The sequence below is a fragment of the Planococcus citri genome, chromosome 1 (assembly GCF_950023065.1).
Source record: "Planococcus citri chromosome 1, ihPlaCitr1.1, whole genome shotgun sequence".
In the NCBI taxonomy this organism is placed as follows: domain Eukaryota; kingdom Metazoa; phylum Arthropoda; class Insecta; order Hemiptera; family Pseudococcidae; genus Planococcus; species Planococcus citri.
The window spans coordinates 57,817,213-57,840,989 of NC_088677.1; the positions used below are offsets into that span (position 1 = coordinate 57,817,213).

The following is a 23,777-nucleotide window of genomic DNA, read 5'->3' on the forward strand; positions in this document are numbered from 1 at the left end:
TATCCTACAGGCCGTTTTTAAGTGAAAATTTGACCAATTTTCAGTTTTCGGTGAATTTGCCTAGTTATGATAAAATTCTTCAAATTATAGCTCATCATCACTAGATATAGATAAAAAAGAAATTTCCAACACTTTGCATACATTTATCTTACAGACCGTTTTCAAGTGGAAATTTGACTAATTTTCAGTTTTCGGTGAATTTGCCTAGTTATCTAATGTTTATCTAACGTCAGCCGCTACTAGTTAGATAATATTGTTACCTATTGAAAACAAGGAGAACATTTTTGTAAGTTTTTCGTTCTGTGTAATTCGCTTCATACGAGGTTTGTGAACATTTTTAAAGTGAATATTTGAGAAGCTCATAAAAATTCGCATATTAATTGGAACGTTGGATGTGAAATAATGGTAATTTTCGTTCATAGTCAGTAATAATAGGTATACCTATTCCATATACTGCTGAAATTTTCGCTGAAATGCCCGAAAAAGTTGTCATTACGATAAACGAAGGTAAAATCCGAGGAGTAAAAGAGATATCAGCTCACTCGAAAACACCATACTACGCTTTCTATGGAATACCATACGCAGAACCACCTGTGAAGAATTTACGATTCAAGGTACCCGCTGAGTATTCACCAAAAGAGGTAACGAGCCAGTGGAATATTTTGAAACTACACTGATATTGGTTCTTGAATATTACACAGGATCCAGTCAAAATTAAAAAATGGGCAAATATTTACGATGGAGCAGAGGAGAAGAAACCCGGTTGTATACAAATTTCGCTTTTGGGAAACTCAGAGGATACATTGTGGGGAGACGAAGATTGCCTATTTAATAATATTTTTACGGCAAAGGTAAATACAATTTCTGCATTAAAGAATCCTGAATCCACCAACTCACTACCAACTGGATTGAAATTATTTATTAGAATGGTGTTTGTGTTTTTAAAGTTACCTTGCGAAGGGGAGCCTTTGAGGCCTGTAATCGTCAACATTCACGGTGGATCGTACAATACTGGCACCCCCCATACGAAACACTACGGATCTCCTAATTTTATCATGCAGCATGATGTGGTGTACGTTAATATTTCGTACAGATTGCATATTTTGGGTACGTATGGAAGATAATTAATTTTAAATGAGAAATCTAATAACGAAAGAGTCAACATTTTAACATAAGGGATAAACTTTTAAAGAATATTGAATTTTTGAATTTCAAATTCTAATCATCTCAAAAATGTTGAGGTAAAAAAATCGAAACAGCATTCAAGAAGCATTATTACCCAGATTAAAAAAATTTCGGAGTTGAATTTAATTTTTCAATTTAAAAAAAATTTTAATTCGACGTATGAAAAATATTATAACCAGCCAAAATTCCAGAAGTTTGAGGATATTTCTTCACAGATTTATTAATTGAAAATTCCAAAGTTTATGCCCTATTTCTGACATGCAGTGTCGACTGGGCATGTTTCAAGCCATTTTGTAACCTCAAGCAATTATTTAAACAGTTTGTATTGCCATTTTTTGAAATTTGGGATTTTCAAAGTATGGATGAAGGCTCTAAAACAGAATGAAACCACCTACAATCGACTCACCATGTCGAATATTAGGGTCAAAAGTCAATTTTAATGCTCCAGAACAGCTTAAAACAATTCGAACCCGTTTCCAATCGATTTGGAGAGTCGGAAATAGGCCATTAAATACCAAATTCCCGCTTTCTGGGTTAATTTGGCAAAATTGTGGTTTTTTCGCATTTTTGGCAACAAGTTTTAAGTTAACCAAAAATCTAAAAATGCACTTTTAGCACCAGAAATTTTGGCTCGAGCTGTACTTTTGTACACCCTTTCAATTCTCATAGGTAATTAAATAAAAGTCAAATTAACTAAATAAATTGTGCATTTTACAGGTTTCTTGAATTTGGGATTGAAAGAATGCTCCGGTAATCAGGGCATAAAAGATATACTAATGGCATTTCGCTGGATCAAAGATAATGTAGCCTCATTCGGAGGCGACTCAGAAAACATAACACTGCTCGGATGCAGCACTGGCGCAGCTATCATTCACTTGGCGATGTTGACTCCAGCATTGGACAGAAGTACCTAATGAAATTTAGAGCTTGAATAGGTCTACGACCGATTAGATAGTACCTCATAATGTATTCTCACACGCATACAGATCTGTTTCAAAAAGCTGTCCTAATGTGTGGCTATTTTATGAACCCCATTGCGCCACATCTAGAAGAAAATAAGCATCATGGTGTCGAAGTGGCCAAATCAATGGAATACATCGGGGACCCAAACGATTATAAAAGAGTACTGAATTTTTTAAAAAAGAAACCCGCAATGGAGCTTCTCGAGCACGTGTTTTCGTACCAGTCGAGCGTATTAAATGTTATAGTTCCTTTCATAGTACCTAAGTAAGTATTCATAGAATGATATTAACTTTTTCAAATTATGATTTCCAATCGACAGAACGTATCTCCTATTACTTTACTCAGTGTATTTTCACCTACTATTGAACCAGATGTGATACCTCGCAATCCACAAAAATTAGTCCATTCCATCATGAGAATACCAATAATGGTAGGATATTGCGAAAGAGAAGCGATACTGGGATTTTTACGTAAGGATTTCACTCATGCATAATGCTGCATATTGTAATTTCGCTATACAAAGAATACAATTATTAAATTATTATTCCAGGAGGTGACATGAGAAAGAAGACAGAAGAATATTCCAAGACTTCGTTTTGTCAGAACTGTTGGGGTTGGGGATATAATTTGAATCGTGACGAAATCAAGCTCATCAATGAGAAAGTAGTTTCATTTTACACGAAAGGAAAATCAATCGAAAATGCCCCGTTGACTACAAAAGTGGATGTGTGTATACAAATGACTTAATACCTACGTACTACGTAGATCTACATATTACCTTTCGAGGCACGAGCAGAAGTCTGGCGAATGAGATATTAAAATTTTCATCACTCGTAAGGGAACCTTTACACAAGTCAACTCCTATTCGGCTGCTGCAATTTACCAAACTGAGAGAATACGTCATTCAAACCTCAGAACCACATTTTCAGTTGCCAAAGTTGATTTTTCAATTTTGGTGAATTCTTGAAAATGACGAGAAACAACCTACCAGTCAAAAAGAGTAAATTTCGAGGGAAAAAATCTAAGAATCGTACTTAGGCTATTGAAAATATAAACTTGTCTCAAGTTCAACATTCTGAATCAATTTGGAGTAGGCGAGTCACCAATTTGAAGTGACCGAAAATAATTTTATAAAAACGACTGGGTACTTCCATAAAAAAAAATCACTCTGCCTCTCGAATTGAGCCCCTTAGAACCGATTTGAAACCTATAGCAGAAATTGTCTCATTTCCTAAGCCAAATTTTAGCTTAATCGGAATTGACAACTTATTCAATTCCCTCTAGTTAGATTACCGCCGTTGACAAAATAAAAACAAAACAATCTGAATGTAAAAAAAAAGCGAATACCTAATTTAATTTACCTACACAGATTCAATCAGATATCTGCATGTCTGATCTTTATGATACCCTTGTTGATGCGATAGCTGTCGATCCACGATCTACTGTGTTCATGTACAGCTTTGAATTTGAAGGAGTGATAGGCACTCTCAAAGAAGGCCGAAATATTGAAGAACCAATCAAAGGTACGTAGGTAATGTTTTGAAAGTTTACTCAAGTTCTCAAAAATACATACCTACCAGGAAACAGAACGAAATTAGAGTGAACAAAGTAAAATCAGCATTTTTGTACAAGCTGGACTCAACTCACTGTCAATACTTAGACATCACAAATCGACGCTTCTTTTTTTTCTTTTTTTTCAAGGAACTTTTCACGGAAGCGAATACTGTTACTGGAACTGTTTCTTTAAAAGTCCTCACGATAAGGAAACTCGTAAAATGGTCGATTCTTTTACAAAACTTGTAACAACTTTTGCGAAAACTGGGTTCGTAATTACAGTAGTAACTATACTCGATGCAAAATAACCTTAAATTTCTCATATCTACGTTATAATTGTCAGAGATCCAAACCACAAAGATTTACCAGTTCGATGGAGACCGTATACTTTGGAAAAACCTTGCTACCTAAGAATAAATAAATCTATGGAAATGGCAGAAGGCAGACTATTTGAAGAAAGATTGCAGTTTTGGAATGATATTAAACAAGCCATCAGCTATTCGCTGATTGCAAGAGAGTTTTTGCATTTACCTTTTGCTTATTGGGTGATCTAAATTCTAATGCTGTATGCTTTTGAATAGTTCTTCAACAAATCTTGATGTATGATCAATATAATCTCACCTCAGACATAGACGAAATATCGTAATTTATTTTATTTTGAAAAATTATTAATTTTTCTGAATTTACCGTTTCAATTCTTGTATAGATACTTAGAAAGATGCCCGATTTTTATAAAATTAAATTCAAAATAATCTTTGGAATTTTGCTACACGAAATATCGTTATATTTTATTTTGGAAAATTACAATCTTCACATGATCTTCACCGATTCGATTTGTTTTTCGTTGTTGAAAAAAAAATGAAAGATAAACAACAACAATAATATTTTAAACTTGATTCGAAATTCAGATAAAAACATAAACGTAGCCAATTATTTATGCATATTGCTTAGCATTTTAATAATTAAAATGCTACGACGACGACGACGACGACGTTGACGACGATGACGATGACGACGTTGACGACTGTGAAAAAGTGGTTACAATAGAGTTTTTTCGCGCTCCGCGCAAAAACTCTAAAAAGAATTTAGAAAGAACTAAACAATACGAGCTAAAACTCAAAACTGTCAAAATAAACACTTGAATAAAATGCCTCAATAAAGTTGTAACCCCTTGGTATAGGTATAATGTTAAACCTGCATCCCTAACCCTCCTTCCACTAAATTTATGCTTTCTTAAAAATGGAAATTTTTCCAATTTTCACCTAACATATGAATGAGATTATGCAGGAAAAATCCATTTTTTAACAAAAAATAAATTTTTAATATAAAATGCAGAATTATTTCAAATTTTAGTAAATTTTAGTCGAATGTAAAAATTTCTCAGCTATTTCGCGCGGCAAAACCCTTCACAAAATTGCTCGAACTTACATTATTTATTTGTTAAAAAAATGAAACAGAATAGAACAAAACTAGAATCTGAAAAAGGCGTAGTGAGCGAAAAGCATTTGCTGTGAATAGGAGCTGGTAGAGGTCGAGAAAGTTGAAACAAGATGTCAAAACAAGACGATACAAATGTCAAACGCTTTGTTGCCATCTTAAAAGAAAATTCCTCAGTTCCATAACCTTTCATTGGATAGAAACTCGGATAGGACGAAAGAAAATTTTTAAAACATTTTCTCCGCTGACTTTCAGCTGATTTGTTCAATTTTTCGATCCTTTGTGAATTTTTGCAGTTTCTGTTATACGAATAATTAGGTAGGTAAATGTACATACTACATAGGCATTAAGTAATTGTAAAAATTGTTCCGAAAAAATCCAAGAGACCTTCGGACTGCGCGCGCGGGCTATTAGAGGATGGGGTATGGGAGATGGAGGGAGAGGTAGGCCATTCTTCATCCTATACGTACAAGCTTTGTTTCGATAAGCAATCAAATTTTGAGTCAAGTTGAAAAAAAAACCGAAAATTTTTTCATATTTTTTAATATGTAGGATGTATAAATTTCAAGGGCATTACCTCAAAACATTGCTCAAAAATTATACGTTTTTTTCCCATAAACTTTTCAAAAAAGGAAACTCGGTATTTTTATGTATCGTGCCAATGAGATAAGAGAAACTTGTCACTTACAATATTTCTCGATAAAAATACTTTTTTACTGAAGCGATTTCTACAAAGCATTTCAACATTTCACTTACTTCAAGCTCTGGTAAACTCACCTGAGGGAGATTGAGACTCTTCTTAAATTTATCTCTATTCAGGCAGGTAACGCTTTTTTGAGAGAGCACAATTTCAAGGTCAAGGTCAAATCAAGCTTACAAATATCACAATATTAGAGCTTGAGAATAGAACAACGAGTAAAATTCACGCCAAAAGGAGTTTTCAGCTGATTTTATAAACTCTTCAAAACTTTGTAGTAAAAGAGTTCGATTTCTCTGACTCTTCCACAGTCTTTTTGAAAAAGAGCAAAATCCCAAGTTGAACTCTGAGTTTGACTAGGTAAGTATGAGTCTCTTGAAGAGTTGGAGTTTTCAAAAAACTCAGAGCATATCTTCGTGTATATGTGTAGAAAATCCTCAACAAAAAAATTGGGGTAAAGTCTCTTCTTCAAGAAGAGTTTTAAATCGTTCTTAGTATTCAAGTCATCAAACTCGAGTGAGGGATCACAAATTCCAATCACGCTCTCCAGACATAATCCATATTTTTTTCTCTAAATTGAATTTCAATATCTTCCCTCCACCCCCCCATCCTCAAGAATTCAGAATTGCTCACATGCTCCCTATCGAACAATTACTTACGTACATTGACACTCTGCTCTAATCATCAACGCAGAAAAATATGCGCACGTCAGAAGAAAGAATTTCTCAAACCCCTTCGAGTGATTGACCCTGAGATATTACACTGATAGAAATTTTTCGTAAAAGTTACTGTAAGTTTGGCATCATTTACAATATTTTTCATAAATGTTGCCTTTTTACAGTAAATATTACGAAAAATCACGGAAAAAATGGCAAAACACCTTATTTTTGGTATTTATTTCATAATTTTCTGTATTCAAGAAGAAGTTTTGCGTAACCATTGAGATAAATTGGGGAATGATTACTTGACGGAATGATTACGTAAAATTTCAAGTAATTTATACTGAATTTCAGAGCAAGTAGAACTGAATTCTAGAGTAACAGTTATAAGGTAGGGGAAAACAACTGTTGCAGCATAATTTAAAGAAACAGTAACTTGGTATTTTAGGTATAGTTACTGTGAAAATTGTCCAGCATCACCTTATCAACACAGTAACAAATACAGAAATTAGGATTGTACCTGTTATTGTTGCAAATAAGGAACACTTATCCTACAAAAAGTATAAACGCCGTTTTAGTACAGTAAGAATTACGTAAAACATCCCGTAACTGTTTCAGTGTTCACACAGCAATAAATTCAGTATACTTATACTGAAACATTGCGTTTTTTCCGAGTTTTCCCTTACTTCAATCACAGTATTGAATCCTCTCTCTAAAATGAAGATCACTTGGAAAATGAGTATCTATTCAATTTTCAACACAAGTAATAAATTTATGCAACATTTTTTCCATGTTTACTTGTTTTTCAGTTTTTTTACCTACATCATATTTTACAGTAGGTAGCAAATTCCCATTTCTTAGCAGTTCATATGTACATCAATCTGTGATATTTTGTACAATATTGTTGAATTTCATAATAACCTTCGTTTTGCAACTTTGAACCTCGGCAACTTTTAAAATGCAACTGCTAGAATTTCGAATAAAATCCATGTTGTAAAGAAAAAAATGCTGAACATTTTGGTTTTTTAAAATACCCACGTGCTCACTATAAAATTTGGAGGAATTTTAATTCAAATTATTTATCACTTGGTAAAAATTGTAACTAAAAACGCTCGAAAAATCGTTATTATTCCTATAAATTCAAAAAATTTATACCAATCGATAGCAAATTGTGATATCTTCAAATTCAGTTTTATTAAAAATGTACTCAAACCCCTTATTTTGTCCAAAAAAATCATAAAATTTGGGTAAGGAGACCAGTTACATTTTCAAAGTTGAGTGAAATATTGGATAAAAATGTCTCCAAATTCATATTTACTGTTAATCCTTTTGGTTTTAAATTATGTATATTTTTTATCAATCAAAAAAGCCTTATTTTCAATTTTTTTTAATAAGGTATCTAATTTAAAAATTACCCACTCAAACGTTTTGCATGAATTGTTTTTTACAGTTTGATTTAAAATTTATTGATTATGAGAATTTGAAAAAATCAATACAAAATGATTTTAAAAGTTCTGAATTGGCAATAAGTAGGTAGTAAATTTTGAAAATGAAATTGAAATTTTGACGGATCAAAAATATCAACAAAAAAATGAACAATGAGTAAATAAATGCTGGATACATTTTTTAAAAATCTTAGTAAAACCAAATAATAATTTTCTTTCCAAATTAATAAAAATACAAAAATCAATTCGTGAATTTATTCAATAAATCTAAAAAAACAAATTTCAATTCCACTAAAATAATTTTTTTTAATAGATTTCATTTTTTAATTGGCATTTTTATAATTTTTTAAAAATATTTCGGAATTTAGCTTTGAAAATTTTCGATTTCACTGGAATAAAAAAAACTCATTTGAATAAATTTCCTACAATACAACAAACATGTATGTTGAGTAAATTTGTTTTGACTCGAATGTGTGTAATAATCAGAAAGTTTCTGCATAGATCAAATACCTATGTCATAGCAAATCAGAGCATTCAGCAACGCGCGAATGGAAGCATATCAATAGTATTTATTTTATGCCCACTACTCCATGAGGTACTGGTAGTCGTAGGGTTAGGTGTAGGGTGTTAGGATCAAGAGGTCTCAGGTTCAAACCCCACTGTAGGTGTAGGAATTTTAGTAGAATATTATAGGTAGGATAAATTCAACTTCGTAAGGAAACAACAAATCTGAAAACAAAAATTGAAACTGTGCATACCTTCCCTTCATTTTTAATTTTTAAAATTCAAATTATTAAATATTGCACAGTGCACATGTTATTTCTTACGCGATTGCTAATGTAAGATGAAAAAGAAGAGTGCTGGCTCCTAGATGTGTCCTGTAACAAATGTCCTAAAAACCGGTTTGTTTTCTAAAAGGTTGTGTATTCATGTTTGTAACATTGGGTAAAAATTACGGGAAAAAGAAGTAACTGTTACTCTATGAATGGCGAATGGTATTGTTATTTTTAGTGACGCTTACTTGCCATTTAAAGGAATCATTTCAAAACAAAACTATAACAGGTACGAAATGTGACCCTTGTCCAACTTTTACGTGAAAATTGAGTAATCATTACGAATTTTTTCTATCAGTGTAGACATTGCTATCAAAAATAGCGATAATAAGTAGACATGCTGCTATCAGTGTTAGGTAGGGTTCCGCCAGGAGGAGGTTGTTTTCGTTGGTAAAAAAAAAAAAAAAACACATAAATTCATAGAGCAAAATAATAGGTAGGTACCTACACTTACTCCTAAGTACGTTCTAACCATTATTATCACGAAAATAAAAACCTGACTCTACTAGAACTGGAAGCCAGTGTGAATTTAGAATTGAAATATTTGAAAATATTAAAAAAAATCCATGGGTATCAACTTTATTACGTAAGTATTTACAGGTAATTTACCCTGAAACCGAATTGTAAAGTCGTTATCTTTATTTGTGTCCAAATTCAAGTACGTATGATACAGTAGTTAGTTACCAACTCTACTATTCATCGCACCAACGATAGTCGTTCTGAAATGCGCTGACATGTATCTCGATTCGTACACGTGAATATGACTGAAAAAGTGGTTATTACGGTGAACGAAGGTAAAATTCGAGGAGTGAAACAGATATCGAATCATTCAAAAACACCATACTACGCTTTTTATGGAATACCCTACGCGGAGCAACCTGTCCATAATTTACGATTCAAGGTACCTAAGTACCTATAACAGTGAGAATAGTATGCTAGGTAGGTGAATGAAATTCCTTACTTGATTTAAATTTGCGCAGGATCCTATTAAATCGAAGAAATGGGCGAATATTTACGACGGGACAAAAGAAAAATTAGGCTGTTCGCAGATAACCGTCGTGTCAGCCACAGAGTGTTTTTTTTGGGGAGTGGAAGATTGTTTATTCAATAATATTTTTACGCCTAAGGTAAATTGAAATATTATTATTATTATTATCATCATTTATTTAGTATGGTTTAATACATTTTACATTGCACCCGCCCCGTAAGTGTACCATAACTGACGTAATTTTAGGGACGTAGGAAGGCATTAACAGCATACTGTATTGTCCAGCTCTAGAGCTGGACAATATTAATACTGTCCGGCTCTAGAGCTGGACAATACTGATACTGTCCGGCTCTAGGGAGGTAAGTAATCCACCTACCTCCCTCTACAAATTAGTTCAGTAGTTCTGAATTTCTACTTTCTTTACTTTTATTTACTTATCTGGGATTGCTGAACCCTTAGCATTTCCTGCTGCCTGACGTAATTTTGGTGGTGTCCGAGGTGCCATGAAAATATCTTCACTTTCGCTACTTGACATTTTGAAATGAAACAAATTAAACGTTAGAAAGAAACAAATGATAATAAACGTTGGAAAGTGATTTCTCCCATGAAATTTTGTGTAAACAACAAATTAGTAACCATGTATTTCTTTTAAAGATTCATTTCGCACAAGACTATAAAGAATCCAGCTTTCTATAATTGATTTTTAAATATACTATTTCAGATTCCGTCAGCTAAAATCACGTCAGTTATTTTACATTTAACGGGACGAATGCAATGTAAAATATCTTACAATGCAAGGGACGTAGGCAAGCCATGACTGCCGTGAGCGAATGATTGCGAACGAGCCGAAGGCGAGGGAGCAATCGCTCGAGGCAGTCATGGCTTGCCTACGTCCCTTATATAGTAATATACTATATCTTACTACAAGGGAACTCCACTCCCCCCTCCCCACATAATAATCTTCAATTGAAATGAAACTTGAACTAGGGGAAAGAGGATCTCAAAAAAACCCCATCCTTTAATTTTCACTTGAACAGCTAAAAATTGGAGGATGAAGGTTCTTTGAGGTTCTCTTTCCACTGGTCCAAGTTTCATTCCAATCAGAGTTAGTTTTCAAAATGTCTGTATTAACAATTTGCAGTTGCCTAGCGAAGGTGAGCCTTTACGACCTGTAATTATTACCATCCATGGAGGATCATTCTTCACTGGTTCGCCTCACTCAAAACATTATGGTTCTCCTAATTTCATCATGCAACATGATGTGGTGTATGTTTGTATCTCCTACAGATTGCATATTTTAGGTACATAATACCTATATAAGACTACCTATGTACTTTTTTGACAACGGTGGATTTAACTGAGGCATACTTAGATATCACAATTTCCGTTGATATTTCTCTCTATTTATGACTCCGCTTGAACCTTTTTCATCGTGCTCGGATTGAAATCAGAAGATGAACGACGAATTTAAACAAACCGGTTATATTTCTAGGTTTTTTGAATTTGGAATTGAAGGAATGTTCAGGTAACCAAGCCTTCAAAGATGTTATCATGTCCCTCCATTGGATCAAAGAGAACGTAGCTTCGTTTGGAGGCGATCCTGAGAACATAACTTTGCTTGGATGCAGCAGTGGAGCAGCTACAGTTCACGCATTGATGTTATCCCCAGCATTAGATAGAAGTAACCAACCCAGTATCCAAAAGCATAAAAAAAATGATTAAACTATAACTACCTAATACGAGTATCTAAAACTTGGTTCCATAGATTTATTTCACAAAGCTGTGCTAATGGGTGGCTACGTAATGAATCCTATTGCACCGCACTCAGAAGCGAATAAACATCATGGAGCCGAGATCGCTAAATTATTAGGATACTCGGGCAATCTTGATGATTATTCAAGAATTTTGAAGTTTTTACAAAGGAAATCGCCAGAAGAACTTCTTCTGTGTTTAATACGGTACCAAAATAGCTTACCAAAGGTTAATCAATACTTAATTACGTTCCTATATTTTAGTTTGACAAAGTTGCTTAGAAATCAAACACATATTCTTGATTTATAGACTCACGCTCCTATCACTGGAATCGGGGTATTTTCACCCTCTATTGATCCTCACGTCTTCCCTTGTTCACCAATGGAATTAATTCCATCAATGATGCGAATACCAATCTTAGTAGGGTATTGTGAAAGAGAAGCGATGTTAGGATTTACTCGTAAGTATAAATAATTTAATTTAATTTACATAGAGATGTGCACTTTTCAGAAAAATAAATTTGGTGAAATGATAAGTGTGAAAAGTTGTGAAAAGTGTGAAAAGTAAATAGCGTGAGTCTCATTTTAAAGCTCTTTGTAAAAGCTTCAAATCGATGTATTTTTTGCCTATCTAAAACACACAAATAAACAGAATTATATTTTTTCACCTACTTGATCGAAAAGTGACAGTTTTGAGCTTTTCTAGAGCCTCTAACATTTTTGGGTTTTTCTGTTTTGAAAAAAATGCTGTGAAAAATATTAAAATGCAATTCATGGGTGCTGAATTGCGAAGGTGGAGGAGTGGAGAGAGTGAAACTTGATATTTGACTTCATCAATGAGGTCAGTGTTCTCTGATGAGTAAATTGATTGGTCACTCGCTTTTTTTTTTAGTGAAAAATGAAAAGTGAAATGAAAAGTAGGAACTTTTTTTTTCAACTTTTCATTGAAAGAAAAGTATACCTACTTTTCACTTTTCAGACTGCACATCTCTAAATTTACATTTACCTACTCCAATCTTTTAAATGCAAACGAACTATGCATACGAGCGAAACACATATTCCAGGTGGAGAAATGAGGAAACAAACAGAAGATAATTTTTACACTTCATTTTGTCAGAATTGCTGGGGTTGGGGACATGATATGAAAACCAATGAAATAAATCTGATAAAAGAACAAATCGAATCTTTCTACGCGGAAGGAAACCCCATTGCAAAAGCTTCATTATCCACTAAAGTCGAAGCATGTATTCTCAATTAGCCAAGTAAGAGGGACTTTTAAACTTAATAACGTGATTCGAATTCAAAATACACAGATCCAGTCGGATATCTCCATGTCTGATATTTATGATACACTGATCGATGTGATAGCTGCGGATTTACCATCATCAGTGTTCGTTTTCAAGTTTGAATTTGAAGGGAAATTAATCACGTTGAAAGATGCTGGTAATTTTGAGGAACGTATTAGTGGTGAGAATTTGATGTATTATTTATTATGTATTTTAGTACCTACGAGTATTTCAAAACAAGCCTGGTTGTTTATCTAAAAGGGAATATTCTAACCAGCCAATTTTTTGGACCCGAGAAAGATCAAACGAGTGTCCAAAAATATGCCATCGAAAAAATTTCAAAGGCTGACAAGGGAACCAGGAACCTCTTGAGGTGTCACACTCGGATTTGAACGGGACCGCGATTTTTGGCAAGAACATAGTCAAAAAACCCCCAAAACCAAATTTTTAGCTGCCCAAGTTCATTTTTCGATTTTTGGCGAATTTTTGAAAATTCAAAATTGACTGTTGTAGGCAATTTAAGCTTTTTTTAAAAAGTACGTACTTGATCAATAAAAATGGTCAAAATAAGTCCCAAAACTAATATTAATTACCCAAATCCAAATTTCACCATTTCCAGCCATTCTGGAGCTTCCAGCGCGATTTTTCAATTTCTCCAGAATTTTGAATTTTTTGCTCCAGAAGGAGTGAATATGAAGTTGGACAGCTGAAAATCGAGTTGTGTATTATACTCGACCTGATTAACAAGTTTATCTACATTTGAGCAGATTTTGGGAGTGACACCTCAAGAGTGGGAAAAAAGTGTGAAAATTTGAGAATAACTAATCTAAATTTGTGCAGGTTGAACTTCATTCTAGCGCTTTTAACGCAATATTAGAAAAAATTGGAACATTCAAAAATTCACTAGAAGTTGTAAAACGATTCAAAATGCTCATTAATCGATTCGGGAGGTCGCAGAAATGAGACTGAACAAACTGATCAAATCGTACGAATTTTTTTCATGTGTCAAACTTGAATTTCTATACCTACCTTACAAAAATCGTTTTCCGACTTTTTCGTGACTGGAAGTCCATGTAGAGGGGGGGGGGAGGTTTTTTCAATTTTTTCGACATTTGGTGAAGCCTAGCAAGAAAAGGGTGTAAAGTATCCTCTCTAAGGAAAGTTTTAATTCATGGATATGTTTTTTGCTCAAATTGACTCAATATTTAAAATTCCAAATTTAAGAAAAACCCAGAAAAAATATCGGAAAGTTTTTTTTTTTAAATTTGATAGGAATTATTTTAGTAATTCATGGTAATTCATTTATCCCCCCCCCCCCCCACCATATCACAAACGACAAAAAAGTATTATAATAATTTCCAACATCCTAAGCGAGATTTTCATTCAGCGTCTTTCCTCCAATAGGAACGTATCATGGAAGCGAATACATCTATTGGAACTGTTTCGTTGACAGCCCTGATGATAAACAAACTCGTGATATGATTAATTCTTTCACAAAACTTGTAACAACTTTCGCAAAAACTGGGTACTTGATTCATTCATTAACCTTACTGACAATTTATCTATTGTTAGCAACATACATTCTGATAAAAAAAAAAAGATTAACAATAATTATGCAATTTTCAGCGACCCAAACAACAGTGAATTAGAAGTTCGATGGAAGCCATCAACTTTGGAGAATCCTTGTTATTTAAGCGTAAACAATCCGATGCAAATAGTGGAAGGCAAAGTGAATGGAGAAAGGTTAAAGTTTTGGGATAATATAAAGAAACAGTTTTCAAGGCACTGAAATAATATTCTTGTTAGCAATCACATTAAATTAAAATAATTTACTGGAAAAAAAAACTTTATGTTATCGATTACAAACAATGGGTATATTTTTAATCCTGTTTGGTATGTATGTAGGCCTACTGAATGCTTACATAATTATCGAGCTTCCGGTCTCCAAAGCGATTTAAAACCACCACCAGACGACTCAGCATGTTGAAATTAAGACACGGAGTGAATTTATGCTTTTTTAATTTCATTTGGTGAAATTTTGTAGAAATTTCAAATAGGATCACTATCATTCAATCGTAATTTATTTCACACTCAATTACCTCAACTTACTAAGCACATAATCTATGTACCTTTGAATTCATTGATCAAACTGGTATTCCGCGAGTATTTCTATTTGGAATTTTCCTATAAAAGTTCTTTCACATAATATTAATGGGGGTTACTTTTAAAAGAAATATCACTCATAAAGCGCTGAAACAACCATTTAGGACCATAGGTAAGCACTTTTTTGAGGGGGCCGGGTATATATTTCGCGCTTAAAAACTTACGATTAGGGAAAGACGTAATCCCCAACACAAGATAAGGGAAAATTCTGGGAAGCAACCGAATATTACCAGGATTTGCATAGGCGTTAATAGTGAAAATTACCCGCAGAGAACTAAACCAAATGTATTAGCGATAATAACAATGTAAGCAATGTAGGTGCCCGCGTCTAGAAAAAGGGTACTAAGGGTAATTTTTTCAAAATTTTTTTTATTTTTGATTTTTATGTAAAATTTCGTCAAAATTCGAATGAGACCGGTCCCAGACCCGTAGAGTGCTTTTTAAGCGCGCTACACGCGTTTTAAGTGAGTAAAGTCGAAAAATAAATTTAAAAAAAAAAATGGAATTTTAGGGTTTTGATCAAATTTTATTTTTCTTTCAGGGTAACTTGGGTGAAATATTTTTTTTTTTGATTCTTATGTAAAATTTCATGAAAATTCGAATGAGACCAGTTCATTTTTCATTTTCAATTGAAATCATTTTTAATAATTATTAGTTTGCACAAAAATTCATTATTCATTGTTCAAAAGCAAAAAAAAAATGATTAAATTAGATTTTCTATAAAAATTCAACTCGTAAAAATAAAAATCGCAAAAAAAAATTTTGAAAAAATTTCATGCCCGAGGCGGAACTCGATCTCTGTACCTTTCGCTCCGCGAGCGGGTTCCTTAACCAAGCGGCTAGCGCTGCTGCAAGTGGACACGCGTCTTTCAACAATATACATATTGCTAAACACCGTCGAAAACTACATCACCACTCGAAGTTTCACGTTTTTACACTCAAATTACGTGAAAATACAAACGTAAACTTTAAACCGCTCTCCTGTAAAATTTACGTTTTTACCCTTAGTACCCTTTTACTAGACGTGGGCACAGGTACATAAGTAGCGAAGGAATGAGTTTTATTCTCACTCGTACAGTTCAAAAATGTCGGAAAAAATTATTGTGAGAGTGAATGAAGGGAAAATTAAAGGAGTCAAAAGATCTTCGAAATATTCCGGAGCTGAATTCTATTCCTTCTTCGGAGTGCCTTATGGACAACCACCAGTCGGTAACTTTCGATTCAAGGTACCTATAATTAATCAAATGACACTTCATGCAACCGATATACCTATGTAAAAACTAATTCTGCTCATATACACTTTGGACAGGATCCAGTGAAAGTGAAGCCATGGAAAACCACTTTCGACGCGACGAGAGAAAAGCCAGGTTGCATACAATTTTCCGCAAAAGAACTCCAAATGATTGGAGATGAGGATTGTTTGTTCAATAATATCCATACTCCGAAAGTACAATTAGGATAGAATTAATTGCCTTCGTGAACGATGAGCGTCATCCACAGTAATACTTTTTCTTTTTCGACCAGTTGCCTAGCAAAACTGAACCTCTAAGGCCGGTAATTGTCAATATTCATCCAGGGGGTTTTTTGTTTGGCACACCAAACGCTGATCATTACGGATCGACGGAATTTGTAATGCATCATGACACCGTATATGTCACTATTGCATACAGACTTCATATTTTTGGTAACAACTCGAGTCAATCTTCTCGCTGATCTTGGACACATCTAAACACGCGAGATATTTTTTCCATTTCTTTACAGGTTTTATGAATTTAGGATTGACGAATTGCTCAGGTAATCAAGGTATCAAAGACATTATTTTATCTTTGGAATGGATCAAGGATAACATACATTCGTTCAACGGCGATCTTGATAATATCACGTTGCTTGGAAGCAGCAGTGGAGCTGCAGTTATTCACTTTCTGATGCTATCTCCGGCAGGCAAAGGTGAATATCAATTCTACACGGCGTATCACGAAATTTCCGCATTATTTTGCAAACATTTGATGGGACACCCTTCATCATTGATGCTAACAACGAACCAAACTCATCAAACTTTACAAACAGGTCTCTTTCATAAAGCTGTCCTGATGGGTTCTTATGGTTTCATTCCACTAGCCTCATCTAGAGACTCGAACGAAATTTACGCTTTCAAAATGGCACAGCGTTTAGGTTTCGAGGGCGAACTCAGCGATAGAAAACAATTGCTATCATTTTTAAAGAAACAAGATGCCGAATTACTGACAACATACCAGAAATCCTTGATAGAAGAATTTCAAAATGTAGCTTCATGATTATTATAATTTGCATCATGCATCAATACCTACTTCAGTAAACATGAGTCGAGTATCGAAAAAAACATCTGTTGCAGGATCTCGTGGTTGCATATCCAATAGGAATTTTCTCACCGACCGTAGATTATGGAATTATTTTCCCACAATCTCCGGAGAAATTACTCGAATCAATGATGCGAATACCAATAATGATCGGATTTTGCGAAAAAGAATCGGTGGTGGCATCCGCTCGTAAGTATAAATTAAGTATTTTAACGTCTAGGTACTCTAAAGTGCGTCAGCAATTAGGCATGCACAAATGTTGCACGCCAGTATGATACATAATTTTGACGCTTGTAGGTGGAGATATTTCACGAAATACCGAAGCCCATTTCAAGACATCATTTCGCCAAAATAACTGGGGCTGGGGAGGTCACATGAGCGATGAAAATATTAAACTGATCAACAAACAAGTGGAATCATTCTATGTACAAGGGCAACCTATTGAACAAGCGCCTTTGTTAACGAAAATTGATGTAAGTCATTTGGGAAATTGGAACCATTCACATTTACCTACCACGTTTTTTTAATGTCATAATTTGACTTTTTTCCCACTCTCAACTCCGATTTTTCAAAACAAACGAAAAATCAAACATCCATAGTGCATAGGTAGATATGTAGGTAAGCACATTATAATTTTTTTTCCTGAACAGATTTTGGATGATGTTATCCTTTCTGATCTTTACGATACACTCGTAAATATTATTGCGACTGAATTGCCTTCATCAACCTTCGTGTATAAATTCTGTTTTGATGGCGAAATTAATTCTATGAAAACAGTTGTGTTACGCGTTATACCAGAAAAGTTGAAAGGTTAGTTTGTCATAACATAACAAAACATAATTTCGATTACTCGATGAGCACTCTATTATAAAATGCTAATATGGAAAACCAAGTTTCTACCTAACATGGGCGAACTGGCCTATAATGTTATCTGTCGATTGCCAGGGGCCTTGAAACACCAAGGGACCCCTCCCAGAAGCTATGTTTAAATTTAAAAAAAAATATAATATCATGTTCGCCTCTAATCTCTATACCTACATAAATTTTTGCAAGCTTCAGTCCTAACAAATTTTTAAACAACATTGTTTTTTTTAACCTCTTGAAATAAACATTTTTAAACGCTTTTGCACTCACCTTGCTCGGATCAATTTATATCTCTTTTCTAAATCAAACCAAAAAAAAAAAAAACAGTTTCGAAACTTCAATAAATTTAAAAGGCAAAATAATAACTTTTTATAAGCCTTTAATGCGAATTACGATATATCAATTGGCAACATTTATTGTCATTTCATTTTTTATTTCACTTCAAAAACTGGTCAGTTTATTCGGCAAAATGGACATTTTTTCCTCATGGAAAATTTTAGCCCCACCCCCCGGGAAACATCTCTGGTTTTGTTCCCGCCAGGTTCGTTATACTTTTTGCAAAATTGAATGAAAAGAAAAAAACAAAAAACAATTGCACAACTTGGAGAAGAAACAGGACGAGAAAGATTCTTCAGGGAGAGGGAATAACATTTTTAGGATCCCATTCGGTTCTGCCAGGGGCTCTCGCGCCTGCTACCTAATCTATGCGATTGATATTGTTGAAAGGCACATTCCACGCTTGCGACTTCAGTTACTGGAATTGCTTCAGTCCTCCTCGTGATAAACCAACTCAAGGAATGGTAGAAATAATGACAAAACTCTTCACGTCATTTGCTAGAACAGGGTACCTATCAACCAATATTCGTTTATTTTATACATAATTTTTCGTTGTACCATTAATAATTCATAGTTACTGTTGTGGTTCTTTTGCACAGCAATCCGAATTATGAAAATTTTCCAGTTGAATGGAAGCCATCAACTCCTGATAAACCCTGTTACTTGAATATAAACGAAACAATAACATTAGTCGATGGTAAGCTAAACAACGAAAGATTGGAGTTTTGGGATGGTATTAAGAAACAATTCAGAAATAATTGAATATACTTTGATATTTCATATTATTGAGTGATTTTTTTTCTTATTTTGATATGTACTTGTATCGCTCCATCAAAGTAGGAACTTCTTTTATTAGGTATCTACTTTCGTAGAGTAATTATGTTAAAGATTCAATATTATATGTAGAACGATTCAAAAAAAACACCATGTTTTAGAAAAATAAAATTGTATTTACAAGCCAAAAGAAAAAGAAGAAGAAGAAGAAGAAGGGTAGCGTTGATCTCGAGACTTAAAATTTAAAAGAAAATGAAATCTCTTCCAAATCGATTCATTTTTTTCAATCATTGAGCTCCTTGCTCACTTTCAAAAAGTCGCCGGAGGCTCCAAAACGACTTGAAATGACTTTCATTCGACTCAGCATGTTGAAATGTTGTGGAAATTCTCAATTTGAAATACCTCGCGTCGAAGTTATTCTGGACACATTTTGTAGCACTTCATTGGAGAACTGGAACTTCCAAACAATTGCTGGGTGCTCAAAAACGACTTGAAACGATCATGAGCCGACTCAGCGCGTCGAAATTATGGCGCAGAGTGAATATAGGCTATCCTATTTCATTTGGTGAAATTTTGTAAAATTTCAACTTGGATTACTATCATTCAATAATATTTTATTTCACACTCATTTACCGAAAAAAAAACTACAACACATGTCGATTTTTCACGCTATATATTTAGAATATTATCAATAACCGTACGTTTCGGCAAATTCGTTGCCTTCTTCAGCGGCAGTAACTAGACTGAAAGTATTACACAAATATACAACTTAACCTATAACAAGACGATAAATTTCGTTAAAATTCGCCAAATCCGTTCTAAAATTAATCGCATTCTTTGTCTGATTGATGAAAATACATTCGAGAATGCGTCTTTTGAGAGTGTTTTTTTCAAAAGCTAGGATTTTAGTATTATCGAAGTCAAAATTATGCCCTGTCATTTTCGAATGTTCGCAAAGAGCAGTAGACGTTTTTGAATTGCGTACATCGTATTTGTGCCTATACAGACGATTAGATAGGTAGGTCCCTGTCTCACCAATGTAAACACTTTCACATTGAGTACATTTTATAGAGTAAACTACATTACTACATTTGAGTTTATCGTTACTATCTTTGAGTCTAGAATAGAATTTAAATTTATTACTATTGCAATTTTTGGCCGCAATTTTGGTGGTATCAGTATTCACGATGTGTTCTACCTCAGCTCACCAAGTACTAGATACATAATCGAATACCTTGGAAATTGACCAAACTCGACTGGATAGGTGTTCCATGAGTGAGTATTTCTATTTAAAATTTTTCTATGAAAGTTCTTTAACTTAAGATTGATGGGGTAACTTTGAAAATCAATATCACCAATAAGTGCTCAAACAACCACTTAAGACATTAACACGTTTTTCAGGAGATATACCTACAAATATTTCATATCTAAAAACGTATAGAAAAACGTACCTAATCTATAATAGTACCTACGAAAAATTTCTGGAAAATGGCCAAAAATTATCAACATTTTCATGTTGTGTACCTACCACCTACGTAGTGAAAACTACCTACAGAGAATTTAACTAGGTGTATCAGCGATGGCAAATAAATAAGTAAGTACATACCTACTAACCGAACAGTTCAAAAATGTCGGAAAAAATTATTGTGACAGTGAATGAAGGGAAAATCAAAGGAATCAAAGGATCTTCGAAATATTCAGGAGCTGAATTCTATTCCTTTTTCGGAGTGCCTTATGGACAACCACCTGTCAGTAACTTTCGATTCGAGGTAATTAATCAAATTAACACTTCATACAACCGACGATATAATTTTATAAAAAAGATAATTTTTCTCGTATACATTTTGGACAGGATCCAGTGAAAGTGAAGCCATGGAAAACCACTTACGACGCGACGAGAGAAAAACCAGGTTGCACACAATTTTCACTAAAAGAATACCAAATGACTGGAGATGAGGATTGTTTGTTTAATAATATTCATACACCAAAAGTACGACAACCATGATAGAATTAATTGTCTTCGTTTAAGATTAGCGTCCGCGTCATGGACACTAATCATTTTTCTTTTTCGACCAGTTGCCTAGTAAAAATGAACCTTTAAAGCCGGTAATTGTCAATATTCATCCAGGAGGTTTCTTATTTGGCACACCAAACGGTGATCATTACGGATCGACGGAATTTGTAATGCATCATGATACCGTATATGTTACTATTTCATACAGAATTCATATTTTTGGTAACAACTCGATTCAATCTTCTCGTTGATCTTTGACAAATCTAAACACAGGAGATTTTTTTTCACAGGTTTTTTGAATTTAGGATTGAAAAAGTGTTCGGGTAATCAAGGTCTCAAAGACCTTATTTTATCTTTGGAATGGATCAGGGATAATATACATTCATTTAGTGGCGATCCTGATAATGTCACAGTGCTTGGAAGCAGCAGTGGAGCTGCAGCTGTTCACTTTCTGATGCTATCATCATCAGCCAAAGGTGAATCTGAATTTCATCATCATTTTGAAAACATTTGTGGGACACCTTTTATCAATAATGCTAATAACAATGCACCGAACTCATTAAACTTTTTCAAACAGGTCTCTTTCATAAAGCCATCCTAATGGGCTCTTATGCTCTCATTCCACTAGTCCCATCTCGAGACTCGAACGAAATTTACGCTTTCAAAATCGCACAGCGTTTAGGTTTTGAGGGAAAAGTCAGTGATAAAAAACAATTGCTATCATTTTTGAAGAAACAAGATGCTCAATTATTAACATCACATCAAAGATCCTTGATATCGGAATTTCAAAACGTATGTAGATTCGCGATTTATAATTTACATTAATACTTCAGTAAGCAGACACGAGTCAAGTATCGAAATGAACTTCTATTGCAGGATCTCGTGGTTGCATATCCAATAGGAATTTTCTCACCGACCGTAGATTATGGAATTATTTTCCCCCAGTCTCCGGAGAAATTACTCGAATCAATGATGCGAATACCAATAATGGTTGGATTTTGCGAAAAAGAATCGGTGATGGCATTTACTCGTACGTACGTATACATACATTATTTTAACATAAGGCACTCAAAAGTGCGCCAGCAATTCAGTATAATGCACATTTGCACAAATATGTGGCATGCTAATATGATACCTACTTTTGACGCTTGTAGGCGGAGATGTTTTACGAAATACTGAGGCCAATTTCAAGACATCATTTTGCCAAAATCACTGGGGCTGGGGAGGTCACATGAGCGATGAAAATATCAAACTGATCAACAAACAAGTGGAATCATTCTATGTACAAGGGCAACCAATTGAACAAGCGCCTTTGTTGACAAAAATTGATGTAAGTCATTTGGGAAATTGGAACCATTGACATTTATCTACCACTTTTTTTTTAAATATCATAATTCAACTTTTTTACCACTCCTACCTCCAATTTTTCAAAACAAACGAATGATCAAGAATCCTTGTAGATGGACCCATTCTCTTTTGACCCCCCCCCCCTACATTTATTTGAACTTAGTAGGTACACGTACATTCTAATTTTTTTTCCTAAACAGATTTTGGACGACGTTGTCCTTTCTGATCTTTACGATACACTTGTAAATATTATTGCGACTGAATTACCTTCATCAGCCTTTGTGTATAAATTCAGTTTTGATGGTGAAATTATATCTATGAAAACAGCCGTGTTACACACTATGCCAGAATATTTGAAAGGTTAGTTTGTCATAACAAAACATCATTTCGATTACTTGATGGGCATTCTACAATGAGAGGCTAATATGAAAAACTAAGTTCCTAACTAATCTATGCGACTGATATTTTTGAAAGGCGCATTCCACGCTTGCGACTTTAGTTACTGGAACTGCTTCAGTCCTCCTCGTGATAAACCAACCCAAGGAATGGTAGACATAATGACAAAGCTCTTCACGTCATTTGCTAGAACAGGGTATCAACCAATATTCGTTTATTTCATACATGATTTGTAATTGTTCCATATACTGTTGCGTTGTGATTTTTTTGCACAGCAATCCGAATTACGAAAGTTTACCAGTTGAATGGAAGCCATCAACTCCTGATAAACCATGTTACTTGGATATAAACGAAACAATAACATTAGTGAACGGTAAGCTGAACAACGAAAGATCGGAGTTTTGGGACGGTATTAAGAAACAATTCAAAAATAATTAAATATACGAGTACCTTGATATTTCATATTATTGAATGAATTTATTTTCTTATTTTGATACCTGTATCGCTCCATCAAAGAAGGAACTCCCTTTATTGAGTTCTTATTATGCTGATCCGAAATAGGTAGGTTGGTAGATAGGTAGGTATATTCTAAGACGAATCATCTATGACTTTTTTTTTTTTTTTTTGAAAATAAGAAGGACGATTCGATAAAAAGTTGTAGGGCGACCTCAAAAGACTGCAGGAAAAATTTTGGATCCCCGAGTTGAACTACGAATATCCCACTAGGGTTTCAAATGATAAAATTTCAA

General features: G+C 34.1%; 4 protein-coding genes across 7 annotated transcripts; all 4 read left to right on the top strand.

Moving 5' to 3' along the window:
- The first annotated feature begins 1 nt into the window (after window position 1).
- On the top strand, window positions 2–4,717 carry LOC135833048 (esterase E4-like). 2 transcript variants are annotated; one of them, XM_065346654.1, is made up of 10 exons: window positions 2–614; window positions 702–851; window positions 948–1,107; window positions 1,903–2,091; window positions 2,172–2,412; window positions 2,494–2,618; window positions 2,699–2,874; window positions 3,518–3,671; window positions 3,850–3,970; window positions 4,046–4,717. In XM_065346654.1, the coding sequence occupies exons 1-10, from the start codon at window positions 474–476 to the stop codon at window positions 4,254–4,256; spliced, it is 1,668 nt and encodes a 555-aa protein (XP_065202726.1). In that variant the 5' UTR covers window positions 2–473; the 3' UTR covers window positions 4,257–4,717. The 2 variants fall into 2 exon arrangements, with proteins under 2 accessions (XP_065202726.1, XP_065202725.1); XM_065346653.1 differs by having other exon boundaries at window positions 2,172–2,386; window positions 2,468–2,618; window positions 4,046–4,716.
- A 4,489-nt stretch (window positions 4,718–9,206) lies between these two features.
- LOC135833050 (esterase FE4-like) lies at window positions 9,207–14,906 on the top strand. Of its 3 annotated transcripts, none has more exons than XM_065346658.1 (11): window positions 9,207–9,359; window positions 9,433–9,674; window positions 9,754–9,900; window positions 10,903–11,062; window positions 11,254–11,442; window positions 11,527–11,741; window positions 11,823–11,973; window positions 12,577–12,752; window positions 12,826–12,979; window positions 14,203–14,323; window positions 14,425–14,649. In XM_065346658.1, the coding sequence occupies exons 2-11, from the start codon at window positions 9,534–9,536 to the stop codon at window positions 14,585–14,587; spliced, it is 1,617 nt and encodes a 538-aa protein (XP_065202730.1). In that variant the 5' UTR covers window positions 9,207–9,359; window positions 9,433–9,533; the 3' UTR covers window positions 14,588–14,649. The 3 variants fall into 3 exon arrangements, with proteins under 3 accessions (XP_065202730.1, XP_065202731.1, XP_065202729.1); XM_065346659.1 differs by adding an exon at window positions 14,704–14,906 and having other exon boundaries at window positions 9,221–9,674; window positions 14,425–14,599; XM_065346657.1 differs by having other exon boundaries at window positions 9,221–9,674.
- A 768-nt stretch (window positions 14,907–15,674) lies between these two features.
- On the top strand, window positions 15,675–19,270 carry LOC135833052 (esterase E4-like). Its single transcript, XM_065346660.1, has 6 exons — window positions 15,675–16,187; window positions 16,271–17,243; window positions 17,333–17,486; window positions 17,595–17,770; window positions 17,948–19,005; window positions 19,097–19,270. Exons 2-5 carry the CDS (start codon window positions 16,728–16,730, stop codon window positions 18,110–18,112), a joined length of 1,011 nt encoding a protein of 336 aa, XP_065202732.1. The 5' UTR covers window positions 15,675–16,187; window positions 16,271–16,727; the 3' UTR covers window positions 18,113–19,005; window positions 19,097–19,270.
- Window positions 19,271–20,714: 1,444 nt separating this feature from the next.
- LOC135833053 (esterase E4-like) lies at window positions 20,715–23,476 on the top strand. Its single transcript, XM_065346661.1, has 10 exons — window positions 20,715–21,040; window positions 21,124–21,261; window positions 21,348–21,507; window positions 21,576–21,761; window positions 21,863–22,077; window positions 22,162–22,315; window positions 22,440–22,615; window positions 22,833–22,992; window positions 23,107–23,224; window positions 23,304–23,476. The coding sequence occupies exons 1-10, from the start codon at window positions 20,900–20,902 to the stop codon at window positions 23,464–23,466; spliced, it is 1,611 nt and encodes a 536-aa protein (XP_065202733.1). The 5' UTR covers window positions 20,715–20,899; the 3' UTR covers window positions 23,467–23,476.
- Window positions 23,477–23,777: the final 301 nt, after the last annotated feature.

What these genes read in the sequence shown, in the direction of transcription:
- LOC135833048 (XM_065346654.1), top strand. Translation starts at nt 474, where the DNA reads ATGCCCGAAAAAGTTGTCATTACGATAAACGAAGGTAAAATCCGAGGA. An exon ending in AGCGATACTGGGATTTTTAC is followed by an intron (nt 2,619 to 2,698) that starts GTAAGGATTTCA and finishes TTATTATTCCAG; the next exon opens with GAGGTGACATGAGAAAGAAG. An exon ending in CGTTGACTACAAAAGTGGAT is followed by an intron (nt 2,875 to 3,517) that starts GTGTGTATACAA and finishes TTACCTACACAG; the next exon opens with ATTCAATCAGATATCTGCAT.
- LOC135833050 (XM_065346658.1), top strand. Translation starts at nt 9,534, where the DNA reads ATGACTGAAAAAGTGGTTATTACGGTGAACGAAGGTAAAATTCGAGGA. An exon ending in CATTATCCACTAAAGTCGAA is followed by an intron (nt 12,753 to 12,825) that starts GCATGTATTCTC and finishes CAAAATACACAG; the next exon opens with ATCCAGTCGGATATCTCCAT. An exon ending in ACAACTTTCGCAAAAACTGG is followed by an intron (nt 14,324 to 14,424) that starts GTACTTGATTCA and finishes TGCAATTTTCAG; the next exon opens with CGACCCAAACAACAGTGAAT.
- LOC135833052 (XM_065346660.1), top strand. Translation starts at nt 16,728, where the DNA reads ATGAATTTAGGATTGACGAATTGCTCAGGTAATCAAGGTATCAAAGAC. An exon ending in TGATAGAAGAATTTCAAAAT is followed by an intron (nt 17,244 to 17,332) that starts GTAGCTTCATGA and finishes CATCTGTTGCAG; the next exon opens with GATCTCGTGGTTGCATATCC. An exon ending in CTTTGTTAACGAAAATTGAT is followed by an intron (nt 17,771 to 17,947) that starts GTAAGTCATTTG and finishes TTTCCTGAACAG; the next exon opens with ATTTTGGATGATGTTATCCT.
- LOC135833053 (XM_065346661.1), top strand. Translation starts at nt 20,900, where the DNA reads ATGTCGGAAAAAATTATTGTGACAGTGAATGAAGGGAAAATCAAAGGA. An exon ending in TCAGTAACTTTCGATTCGAG is followed by an intron (nt 21,041 to 21,123) that starts GTAATTAATCAA and finishes CATTTTGGACAG; the next exon opens with GATCCAGTGAAAGTGAAGCC. An exon ending in ACGTCATTTGCTAGAACAGG is followed by an intron (nt 23,225 to 23,303) that starts GTATCAACCAAT and finishes TTTTTTGCACAG; the next exon opens with CAATCCGAATTACGAAAGTT.